Genomic DNA, 13,350 nt, shown 5'->3' with positions numbered 1-13,350 from the left:
ATTGGCATCTCTTTCTGTTTCCATCTTGGCATGCTATTGATTGCCTACATTCTTGCTCAAATCTATTCAGGGTGGACCACCTAGTTGTTTCAGGTCATAACTCCATTATTAATGCATTTACAAAAAAAATGCCAAAGAGAAAAGACAAATGTAGGTCTGTAGGTCCTTAGATTTCTTTTTAGTATAGCAGTGCATGTGCAATTAACAATTGCATAATTTCTTTAAATGGAAATGCATATTTTTTATTGAACAGATTGATTTCTTTGTTCATTTTACATAAAAAAACTATTAGAGTATAATGGCAAGAAAATGCCATTATAGTTTTCAAGATATTTTCATACAATATATTTATTGAAAAGATGTTCAAACGCTTCCCGATTACAGTGTAAACATTTGTGACAAGTTTTTTTTTTTTATTGTTCTCATAACTGCATTTAATTATCTATACACATTGCTGCACATTGAGTTCCACACAGCAGTATGATCCGCTTTCTCAAATTCTCCACAGATTAAGAATTCACAAATTCTATCTTTTAAGTGACCATAAAGAAAAAGTCAAGGGAACTCACTCAAATCAGATGAATTAGTTTTTTTAGATCAGACTCTTAGTTTTTGTATTTTAGTTATGATTCGTAAATTGCTACTGAATGATGAAACGCTTACATGTGCAAATCAGTTTCTGTTACAACAGTGTCGAAACGGCGTTTACGTTTACAACATAATCATTTTTTACGTAGAATGAACCGAGAAATCCATCCGTCCAATAAAAAATGTGCATTTCTGTTTAAAAAGTTATGCAATTATTAATTGCACCATAAGATAAGAGGTGCACATGCACCATTTCACTTAAAAAATATCTAAGGGCCTAAAAATGTACAGCCTTTCGAGCCATTCATTTTTCTTGTTTAACATTTTTTCTACTACTGAATTCATTAATATTGCAGTTATGATCTGATACAGTTGCATGGTTTCCCCTTTATATGAACATATATACATATAATATATGTCTGCATACGAATATATTTATAATTTGTTGTACATTTTGAGCCACAGTCATGGAAGAATTGAGCAACTCCATGACAAATAAATTTTCACATTTATTTTGGAACATGTTCATACATCAATGTGTTCATACTGCGTGAACCTTCACTGTTGCCAGAAAACAAGTCTCAAATGATATTCTCCTCGCAGGAAGACTTAACGAGTTTTTGCCTATTTCCACGGTTTGAAAATACATGGAAGAGAGTAATCTTGCTCGACGAGGCGAACTAAAGCAATGTCGTGTCATATCAAGTAGCAGGTTTGTTCCAAAAATTCTCTCGATCCGAAAGAAAAAGCCACCGCTAAACGACTCCTGGCACGGGATGCAACACGATGCGACATAATGAGAGCAAGAAAAATAAAGATGTCGATCAGATGTGTCTTTTGGAATTTTTAAGATAATAAAACAAAATCTATCAGATTTGCAAGCATATATGCTATGTACGCATTGATAAATAAATAAATAAAATGCATGATTTTGAGCAGGATAAAATTATATCGAGGCTGGTAATTGTATGTATAACTGCAATAAGAATCTCCTTTTTATGTTCTATTTTTTCACAGAAACGGATAAAAGGTTTTTGATTTCAACAAACAAGTACCTAATTATAATGAGTTGCGAAGGTAAAGGGAAAATACTTTGATTAGTTTAATCAAATGATGATTAGTTGAACTGCAGTCATACGTATATACAGTCCTCGGCTAGAGTTAAAAGATACGAAAAAAAAATTGAAATGATGGTGAAACAAACTAATATTCTTATGAATTTGAAGTTCATACTATTTTATTTATCTATAGGAGCTTAATATAGGAATTAATTTAACGCAAAATAAATATTACCATAATATTATTAATATTTTGTATTATTATAATACTTACAATTACTATATCAGGTATTATGTATATTCTTTCTATATTTTGCACAGAATATTTGTACAGCAAAACCTTGATTTTCTTTTAATGCTTTATTGTAACGAAATAGAAATTAATTCATTCTAATAAAGTATCTAACAAGTAATCTGATTACAACCTCTTATGGTAAAATTACCTATTAGTGTATTTAAATGAATTGACTCAAAAAAAAGCTACTCGACGATACTTCATTTGGTCATAATACAAAATAAAGCTGTTTTTTCCACATAGTTTCCAAAGTACAAATTATTAAAATAATTGAAATGATTTATTCTTTCAAAACGTTGGAACTTTTATTTTTATTTGAAATAAAATTTCCCGACATCTGATGTAAAGTTTGTAATTTGTACTATGACCATATAATACTATATGTAATATCTCCTATGTTCATGTTTCTTTTGTTTCATAAAAGACGGTTGCAAAACCTTTGGAACTCGAGTTAACAAAGAAATATGTTTAAAACTTCGTACATTAGTCCTCTTTAACAGATCACGAGTGGACCTGTACGTGATCTGTTAACGAGGGGAGCTAACGGATTATTTCACTCTTCGCTGAGTTTCCCGATCGAGCTACTCAATGAGAAGTGCGAGTGGAGACTGAGTGAGTGAGACAGACAAATGTGCAGCCGACAAGCGATACCAGTCTGCAATAACGTGACCACGTGGTGTTCGTCGCCAATATTTAGCATTAAAAGTTCGATTATTTTCGCCAAATCTTCAAAATAATATTATTAACGAAATTTTTTAATTTTTTAAATCAAAATAAGTCTAAATCATTTTATTTAAATTTTATTTTATTCGATATAACTAATATGGTATATTATATGGTATATTAGGAATACCATATGAAATATATCTAAATATGATAAAATTTATCAATAAAAATCTGCATTGGTTAACATTTTTTGAATTATTTGTGATTTAAAATATTCTTACTAGTATTGTTTTTTAATATACTTTCATCAAAGAAATTAATGGGTCAAAACAAAATGACATTAAGGGAACGGAACGATAGAAGTTTCTATTCAGAAACAGAGGCTATATAATTAGTTTGTAATTAAATGCACAATTAGATTTTTACTTAATTTTGTTCTCTTATTTGTTATATTGGTTATTATTACGTATTTATGCACAGAATGGTTATACATTTTGTGCAATAGGTTGAGAAAGATAATTTCTTATATAAAAATAAGTTGAGAATGTAAACCAATATTTATTGATATTGCAGATGTATTTCAAAAGTAACATTACTCACAATACGTAATTTTTGAGTTACAGTTGTGAATCAGTTTGAGAAATACGTCTCTATACATTATAAATGTTTTACTAGTGAAACATTAAGACTGTAAAGCTTAGTATCGGTGAACACAATTGACAATTTTGTCTATCTAACTAAAAGCCGACACAGACTGAACAATTCTTCTTTTTTTATCGAATGAATAAGAAGAAAATCATTTATTGTAAATAACGCATAACTGTTTTTCAAACGAACTATTCAAATTAGATTACTACTTTTTTTGTCAATATTACTTATTTAATAAATAATTTTTTTCTAAGCTTAAAAACAGTTTTTTGTGTTCCCTGAAAAGCACCCTTTTCTAATAGTGTCATTTTTGGAATACATGTGCAAATATAAGGCGCCGTTTTCATGCGAATGGAGTTTTATAATTCGTTCCATACATGTGTATTTAGATACAATCCTATTTCAGTCAATTTAGTTAACCATCGCTATTCCTATTATTTATAAACAATCAGACCGGTAAATATTTGGTATTATTTTAAAAAGTGATAAGTAATACCTTTCACTGTGCACTAATAATTTCAGTTTACAAGATGTTGAAAATATTACCATTGATATTATAGACAAAATCTAGCTTGGCGATTTCCGTCAAGGCTGACATTTCCTGCATCTTATGAAACTTTAAAATAAATAAATGACTAAAACTTGTTGCTTATTATTCTTTAAAATTTTATTAAATACTGACACTTTTTATAAACACAAACAGAAGTAAACACAAGATTAGGTAAACGAAGCAGATTGTATCTAAATACAAACATACTTATCGAATTTTTAATCTCAACTTTCTTGTTAAGGAACCCCCATGGACAAATTTTATTGTATATTTTCGACTTACTTGTACACAAGAAATGATCTCTTTTCGGCTGTGTTATGATTTCGGAAACATGTTATATATTTAAACAATAATGAGAACACTGATGAAATGAATGTGGAAAGCATTAAAATGTATAATAATTTCACTGAATTAGCAGAGTGTGAATGCGTGAGATATCAAAGATCGTTTCATTTAAAACGATCCACTGGTACATAAACTATGGACATAAGTCATCGAGGCAACCAGAATCTTGTTTGCCATCAGAGAAAATCACGCGCGACCGCTGTTTGGGCACTTACGTTTGCGCGATCGTCAGTTACTTTCGATTGCATGTACCATAGCCGCTAACTACTGTGCAATTTTCCCTCGAAAAGGACCGTTTTGCGGTGGACAAATGGAGTGAATAGGAGGGGGGCAAACAGAGGTGGTCAATTATACAGAAAAAATTGTAAGCACGCGGAACACTTCACGATTCAATTCGACCTGGTAAATCACGCGTGAACGAGAATCTATTTAATGCTCCCCTGACGCGTGCACGTGATGTGAACAATGCACTCAGCCGAAATACACGATGATGAACGAGCTTTGCTTGCCACCGAAAGTTGCTTATTGTTTGAAGATTGGACAATTTACGTATATTAACCACGTACCCCAACAAATATTTCTTGTAAACATTTCTAATTTTATATTATTCCCCTAACTTCAATTATATCTCGAACCATTTAATTGTTGCTTTAAACATTTCTTTGTGTTATCAAAAACAAGTACAACATTTTAAATGGTCACTTTAGGTGGAATACGTGGTATATAAGTATATCAAATCGAAGTGTAGTTTCTTATTAATTTTGAAGTAGAGAATGCCTTTATGTTTAACTGAAAACTTTAGCATCTTAGGATTAATACTTCTCGCGCTTTGGCCGTGTTTCGTTTATTATTCGTTCTTTTAAAATTGTCGCTTTGTTCGATACGAAATTTCTATCTCATTGTGAGTAACTGTGAACATGAAATTACGAATGTGCACGTTTCGTGTGAAATTTCGTTGTAGCCACTTCAGCAGCCAAGTTCCTGTGATTGCACAATTACGAGCGGTGATTATTTGCTTTACTACAGTGTGTCACCGCTGGCTACCTCGGACATTGCATTCCCCGTCGAACAGACGTACGACCACAGTGACTTTTAATTATTCAATTAGCGTATGTACTCCGTAAAACGCGACCGTGTACATTACAACCTCGTTCAATTTCTAAACACAGTAGATAAACCGTCTCTCGCATATCCACTATTCCAGGCTATCTCAGATCATTTTGTCTATCAACGTGTTCTTCGCATTAGAATGGTATACATAAAATGTTTTTTTTTTCGTTCTTTTTTTTGTTAACTTAGAACAAGCGGATTGACACTGCAAACTAGATTTTGTGCAATTATCAATTGCTATAAATTATTTTAACACTAGAAGAATCAGTTTCTCTCTGCCAAAAAGTAAACTGATACTTTTTGTCAATCGTATGGTTTTTGTTATTTATACCACTCAACAATTCCTTATGTCGATTATTATTCTATCATTGTTAGTGAACTGTGGATATCTATGCATTTGTGGAACATTTGAATATACAAAAGGAAAGACAGAATTCATATAATATGCAAAAATATACCAATGAGATTATACCGATAAATAAAGAAATAATATAATATACAAAATATCAAAACGTATCTCCTTCCCAGATAATAACGAGTCAAACTCATGGTGCAGATTATGAGCCAAATGTAAGGAACGATTGAATTCGTGATAATAATTATGGGTCAAGCATAAACAATAGTTCTAGTAAATAAAGAAATAATATAATATACAAAATATCAAAACGTATCTCCTTCCCAGATAATAACGAGTCAAACTCATGGTGCAGATTATGAGCCAAATGTAAGGAACGATTGAATTCGTGATAATAATTATGGGTCAAGCATAAACAATAGTTCTAGTAAACGCATCAGAGAAAAACATACGTCACAACTCTGTCCTCCACTACGACTCGCGTTTTGCTAAACTGATTAGTAGAGATAGGGTTAAATACTATGCACCTAACATTTAAAGGTTGAAATAAATCTTGAATTAGATTCCATTTCCCTAATTCGGTTTATGAAAATATAAAGTGCATTATACAAATATCAGCATCAGTAGTCTAATTACAATCGTTTTTAAAAACTTATTTTTGGAAAGTTGCAAATAGGTCATTTTGACTCACCTGTTCGTTCTAGTGTTAAAAAAGGAGACATTTCTGACGTACGTGTTTGTTAAATTTTAATCAAACTTGTAATCATATCAATTCTTTGACATCAAGAATAATCAAGATACTCGAATCAATTTTCTGTGAATTTAAGTTTGAACAAAAAATGCAATAAAAAAGTGCTCAAAATGTAAATTTTATACTACATGATGTAATTGATACATATTTACTCCAATATCGTGGTGGAACATTTGTTAGGCACATTCTAGCAGGGTTTATAGCATTCGTCGCAAACAACAGGTCTGTACGAGAGAGGCAATTAGTTGAACTCAAGAGTAATTTGTTGAATTCAGGAACATCCGTCTATCGTATTTTTTTACGGTTATCGTGCATTTCCACTTGAAACAAGCACGTGGAAAGCAAAATTGGAAATTCTAATCGTTTATTTTCCTACGAGATAACAATCAAATCAGAAGTTTCGTGGAAAATTCATAATTTTCAAGTCTAGTTATTTTAGAAACTAACAGCAAATCATTTAAACCATTGTGAAATTCCTTTCGAAATAGGTTATAGTGTCTCTGTATCTGTTCGAAAGTGTTTTAATAAATTGTCGTTGATCAGTTTGTTTCTTCAAAAGAAGTACATGTACAATCTTATCTCAATTCCAGCTCGGAGGTAACTCTCGTTTCCTTGAAACTATTTTTTAACTTTAGTTGGTTGTCACAAATTTCAGTTTCGGAAGCATTAACTTAACTTAGAAATTAGCTTCTTACAATGTGTAAGTAAACTCCTAACTGGTTTCGAATTACAAGCTTAAAGCATGACAGCACAGTATTAGTCGCCATACTACTAGCAAATTCTCCTGAAACCTGACAGACATAAAGGTCACCAACAGATAAAACAACGTGTTCTGGTCCTTTTGTAGACATCATAAGAATATCGAGCGGACTAATTTTTATTATTTCGTGAACTAAAGTTGGCAAAATTACAATTTTTTAAAAGTAATTTGTAGTACAAATAAAAGTTAATGAAAAGAGGCAAAATATTTTTGTGAAATTTAATAATCTAGGTTGATAATTTGCTAAAGTAGTCAAGTTATAATTTGTAAAATATAAGAAATTGTCGTTCAGTATGGATCTTTTTTTTACAATTGTAGATGCAAACAGTTTATATGTATTGATCGACATAACAATTGGATAGTAGGTGCTGGACGACAAACACGTGGAAACATTTTGGATCATGACATATTAATGTACAAAAAACTTGCAAAACTAAAGCTTTTTATCTATAGGGGAATTTTCCCTAGCGCCGGATGGCACCTAATACCGGACATTAGCTATATCTTTAAAAAATGAAATGCGACAAGGCGGCCAAATTGTAAAAGTAAAGAGAAAATTCTCCTCTATCATTATTACAGTTTGGTCGTTTCCTCGTGTTTTTATTAAGATACAGCTAATGTTCAGTTTTATGGACCGTCTAGCGCTAGGGGAACTTCGCTTACTCAACAGACTAGAGATAGTATGCGTACAAAAACAAAATTATTGAATCACTTAAAAAACAAAAGTTGAACTCTAAAGGATAACATGTAACACACTGAGCATCAAAATCAATCTATATTTTTAAACCCCCACAAGATTAAGAATAACGGAGCAGACGAAATGGCCTCGAACTATTTTAGACATAACTGCTATATTTATTAATTTCTTCAAAAGAAAGTGATACTACCTGGTGAAAAAGACAGTAACTAGTTTTGGTCGGTAATATTAGTTGGTCAGTATCTATTGTATGATTTTTTCCTATTATTCCAAATTTGGGTAATTTTTAATAGTGAATATATTTTATGTTTCCAGTAATTTCATTAACTATTTAAATGCAATTAAATTCACCTTTTTCTTTTTTAGCTTCTTTCATTCTAATCCGAAGAATCTCAAAGTAGTTTTCTCTATAGATACTTACGTCGAATTTTGATTTTAATTTTTTTTTCTTGAAAAGTTCTTTTGAAATGTGTAACAAATTTATTCACCTGCCGTTCACGTAAAATATGCAAAGCATTTATAGTGTGAGGAGTACGTAGCTCCGCAAATAGGTATTTGCAGTCCAGTTATCAATTCCTTAGAATACCAGGTCATCGATGTTGACAAACTAAGGGTTTGTAAACTCACATACTATCAATCAGAGGTATTCATTAGAAATGGAAAAACTTCTAACTTTGGACCTCGAGCATGGACCATATTTATACTCATAAAGCGCTTGATTTATTGGCGAAGTGAGATACTTGGAACCGCGAGTAGTCATATTATATGTATTGTATAAATACAGGAACTCGGAAGTGAACGGTGCGTGCATGCTCCCTCTCCGCGTGCGTGACGAAATTAATTCTGCATTTGTTATGATCATAAGATTGCTAATCTGTGGAGCTAAATAATCTCCTAATTAGAAAATTCAATATAATATCACTCCTACTGGTTATGAAAGTTATGAATCGAACGTAACTGTGTACTTTTCCGGACAATTGAGGGGTTCCTAACTAGGTTACGGATGTTCACACAAATTCAAATTTTTCATAAATACTACTAAAATAATGGAAACTATTATAACTACAAATTTGTTTCAACTCTCAACTATTATACTGTGTACCTTACTTTTGATACTTTAGTATCCTGTACCCTTTTGCATGCTTTAATCATCTACAAATTTATAAAAATTCGCAATTTAGTCATAACAGAAACAACGTAATATGTGTAGTATGATGAATATTTTATAACAAAAATTTTAATCTATTAAACAAGAATAATAGATTAAAATCTATTAAAGATAATAGAGTACCTTTTTACTGTCCTACAAAAAGACAAAAACTGACAAGGTTCACTTTTATTATGGGTATGAAACTGTAGTAGGTACAATATTATTTCGAAATAAAGTTAATGGTATATTTATGTTTCGTTGAAACTATTTTTGCGCTTGAACTATTCCTCGCCTCTGAGAAGAGACTTCGACTTTTTGGAGTATTAACTAATCTTAAAAATTAGTTTGTGAACTTATTGTGACAGTATGTAGTATGTAGAACTTGCATACTGTTGCTATTTGCATTAGTAGATTACGGATTTTTGTGTAATTATGAAAATCTTACATGTGTAAAAATGTATAAAGTGCATATAATAAATTGTAAAATATAAATACAAAATAGTAAAAATGAAGTACGTTACGACATTTGTAGAGTAAAGCAACTTTTTGCTTAGGTCCTATTTCATTAGTTATGTTTGTGAATGTATGAATTTGCATCTGCAGCCTATAGATCAGACATTCTTAACTCTTTAACCGAGGCGAAAATTTTTACAATTCCAAAACAACTGTGTGATCTTCTTTAAAAATGTCTTATGTAATTAAAACTAAATGTTAATACAATAAATATTTGCTTGCTTTGTATACAGCAAAGACTAATGGAAAACTATTGTATTTTGTAAACGGTAGACCAATTAACTGATTTGTTGCAACGACTATATCCTTCCAATACTTTTGTGAAATTTGAATCCCTTCTTAAAATGTAGAAGTAAATTAGTAGCTTTTGATGAGCTGTGAACATGTCAATACTTGAAATCTCTATTTGTAAATGCAGAGAGATGTTTAAAAATTTACTAATGACACTTTCTTCTATATACGTTTTATATCATGACATGTCCAATACTATTTTTGCTGAAAGCAACTTAAGAATTAAAATAGACAAAACACTGCTCTACTGTCCTAAATACAATAACTATCGGAATGTTTTCAAAATCAAGCCATTGCCGAAAGATAATCTGCAAAAGAAGAATATAGATAGCTTCGTTAAGCTTTTAAAACAAACCAAGCTAGTGTCCAAGATAATGTAAAACAGTACACAGTCGTTAATAATCAAGTAGTTGATACGACTAAAAACAAAAAGAAGAAGAAGGATCCTTCACTACAGCCATTCTTTAAAAAACACAAGTGATCCCCAGGTTGCGGATTTTTATTCATTTATGGATATTTTAAGCGTGTAAAAAATTATGTAATTCATATACTATTAAAAAATATACTAAAAATAAAAAGTAATGTACAAATTATGGTATTTGAAAAAATGAAGCAAATCTTTATTTCGGTTCCATTTCCTCAACTGTGTTTATGAAAATATAAAATTGTATAAAAATCAGCAATCTAGTGATCACTCAAGGCTCATGTGACGCACTTCCCTGCGATTTTCCATAAGGACATTCCGTGATGTTTCAGGCATCAACATCAATTCACATCTGTCCGGGTTCACTCAAAATGAGAGAATAAAAGTTCACCTATATAATCTAAACCGAGCTAAGTTACATTCCCATTTCAAAAGTCAGTAGATCCTCCAATTTTTATACCTCGAATTGAAGCCCTCCAGGCGTTTCAATATAATCGCAAACGATGATTACATTTTAATACCGCAGCTGTGAGATTGCTGTCCATATAGACACAAGTACCGAACTAGCAAGCATTCCGATTCAATCTTTTGGTTTTTAAATGGCACGGTGAATGTTACGTAAACTTTTCGCGAAGTGAGTCATGCAAGCGAATGCTATATGAAAAACCGATAGGAATACTCCGGAGCTTCGGGTGCATTCGAGGAGTAATGGACCGAGTTCGAAGATGTTTTACGAATTTCTCAAGACGATCACACGTACCTTGACTGACCGCAATCCCTTCGATAACCAGCAGGAAACCAGCGAGTATCAGCACAGCAAGCCAACGACACAGCATTTTTAACACTTTGTTCACTGAGGTTCACTGTTGATCGTTTTCACTGGGTTCACTGTTGATTAGCTTCACCTAGTTAGGGAGACTCAAATCGATGATTAGATCAGGTCGAAATCAATATGGAAATGTAATTTTTAGTAAAAAATTTCTGTGTCTCTGGTTTCTTTAAAAGACTCACCAGCCACTCGTATCACACACTGCTGTATTATGCAACTTGCGCCGGATACATCTGATTCAAGATGCTCTGCCAAATATTTAGAATATCCGAGTGATCGAATATTTTAATGTCTAACACACGTCACCAATTTATTGTTTTCAGAGCCACCGAAGATGCTTAATCTTCTGGGCTTACCAGAACGCGAAAAAAATTCACCGAGAAACGTAGGTATCAGACCTAACCAGCTGTCTACTCGTGTATGAATACTCACGTATTAGAATTAATCAATCATCAATATGCCACAATGTTTCTGGATCTACGATCCTTTATGAACTCTACACTGAATTTACCGAAGAATCGCGAGACAATCCACTGCGTACCATAGAAACTTACAGAAGCTCACAGAGATTTCCTAAATCAAGTGAAATCCCGCCGACAGATATTCGATCGGAGATACTCTTACAGCATTCTCAGATATCAGCCACCGATAACACAAAAATCCCGCGAACTCTTTCACAAGATACTCAAACACGTCGAATCACATTACACAACGACTCCGCTGGAGTCCACGTTCCGAGGATTCCCCGATCTGGCGTGGATCCTCGCCGATGATCATTTCGACACGCGATAGGCGATTGTGATTCTGTTGCATTTTCCGCTTGTCCTAGTCCAGACTCTCTCATCTAGAACATCGCAATGCAGCTGTTGGAACTAATAATTTGCTGAATGACGCCTATCCACGGGGATTACACCGAGGACATCCTCAGTTCGAGATGAAACGCGCGAGGGACACTGTATTGTCGCGTCTTCGTCGTCCTCGTCGTCGGCGTCCCACGCGACGACGTTGAACGCACATGGACCAGCCGCGTATACACGGATACGATGCCGCTTGGTGTCGCGGCGCGAAATGATTCTGCGGGGGCTCTCACCACCGTCACGCATGCGCTCTGATTTTCCTGCGAGCGAGGCGCGGACGGGTTACGCGCAGACCACTTCTACTTCACACGTTCAAGGGGTGACTGGTTCGGTGCAGGAATGTACGGCGGTACTTCTTGTCGTCGGGTCAGCTGCTACTCAGCCTTTCGACGGGATGGCAGCTTTGAAGATTTTGTAATAGGAGAGCCAGGTTTCGGCGAGAATCCGTAAAATTCATGCTTAGAATGTATGGGATATGGAACATTTGAACTGGACTTAGAAGGATTGATTCGTAGAGTATTTGCGTTCACTCTAACGAGCAAGTTACGACTATATAGATATAGTTCATAAATTGGCTGTGCTTGTGTGTCTGAGAGATTAGGAAGGATTCTTATATTTTAGAAATTGATGCTTGCTGAAGGTAAGTTTTGTTACTATGCTTTTGTCACCTTTTGTTATACAAGGTGGGACAGTGAAATGGAAAGATTTGAGGAAGAAATTGTTTACAAATCTTACTGTTTCACTACTTCACCCTGTATGATGTAGTCTATAAGTGATTTTGCAATTTAATAGTTGAACACCTTCTTTTTTCCTTAATCATTTACATTTAGTTTTGTGTTACATAACCCAGGTAGCACAAAGCATCTTAATAGCGTCATAAAGACATCCGTGCCTAACCTTACTTGACTACATCGGTAATATTCTCCGAATGTTGTACACAGGTCATGTGAACATCTATTGTTATAAGACGTGACATTTTTAAGACATTTTTGAACGTCACACAGATATCTTAAAAATGTCTTGAAGACGTTTGTTCCAGACATTCAGGACGCCTTACAAATGCCGGTAATGTCAAAGACAGTACGTAGACATCTTATGCACATTTTGAGAATGTCCGAGATAGACATGCATACGTACGATAGACATAAGTAAATTTATAAACTAAATCATTTACTATAAAAAAAAATTATTAACATTATAACGGAAAATATCTTTATTGAAAATTCATTATAATATTAATTATTAACATTCACACAAAAAAACACATACCGCGCATGCAATTCACTTTAAACTCAACTCTGCACAATTATATTTTATTTTATGCAATTTTTTATGATAATAAACACTACACACCACACTGTGGATAATAAATAATTAATCTTATTATAAAGAATTTTCCTAGCAAAAATGGAAAGACATAACAAAACACAATGAGAGTTTTCTTTCACTCTAAAGTAGAGAGA

General features: G+C 33.0%; 1 protein-coding gene across 1 annotated transcript in view; it reads right to left on the bottom strand.

Moving 5' to 3' along the window:
- Window positions 1-11,053, bottom strand: part of Dpr1 (defective proboscis extension response 1) — a 1,112,753-nt gene extending 1,101,700 nt beyond the window's left edge. Inside the window, exon 1 of the mRNA XM_076378317.1 lies at window positions 10,962-11,053. Within this exon, the coding sequence (XP_076234432.1) occupies window positions 10,962-11,037 (76 nt within the window). The 5' untranslated portion in view covers window positions 11,038-11,053. The remainder of the gene's footprint in view (window positions 1-10,961) is intronic.
- Between the last annotated feature and the right edge of the window lie 2,297 nt (window positions 11,054-13,350).

Source organism: Calliopsis andreniformis, chromosome 5 (assembly GCF_051401765.1).
Source record: "Calliopsis andreniformis isolate RMS-2024a chromosome 5, iyCalAndr_principal, whole genome shotgun sequence".
Classification (NCBI taxonomy): Eukaryota; Metazoa; Arthropoda; class Insecta; order Hymenoptera; family Andrenidae; genus Calliopsis; species Calliopsis andreniformis.
Note: the sequence above shows the minus strand (reverse complement) of the source record. Positions and strands in the feature narration are given on the sequence as shown.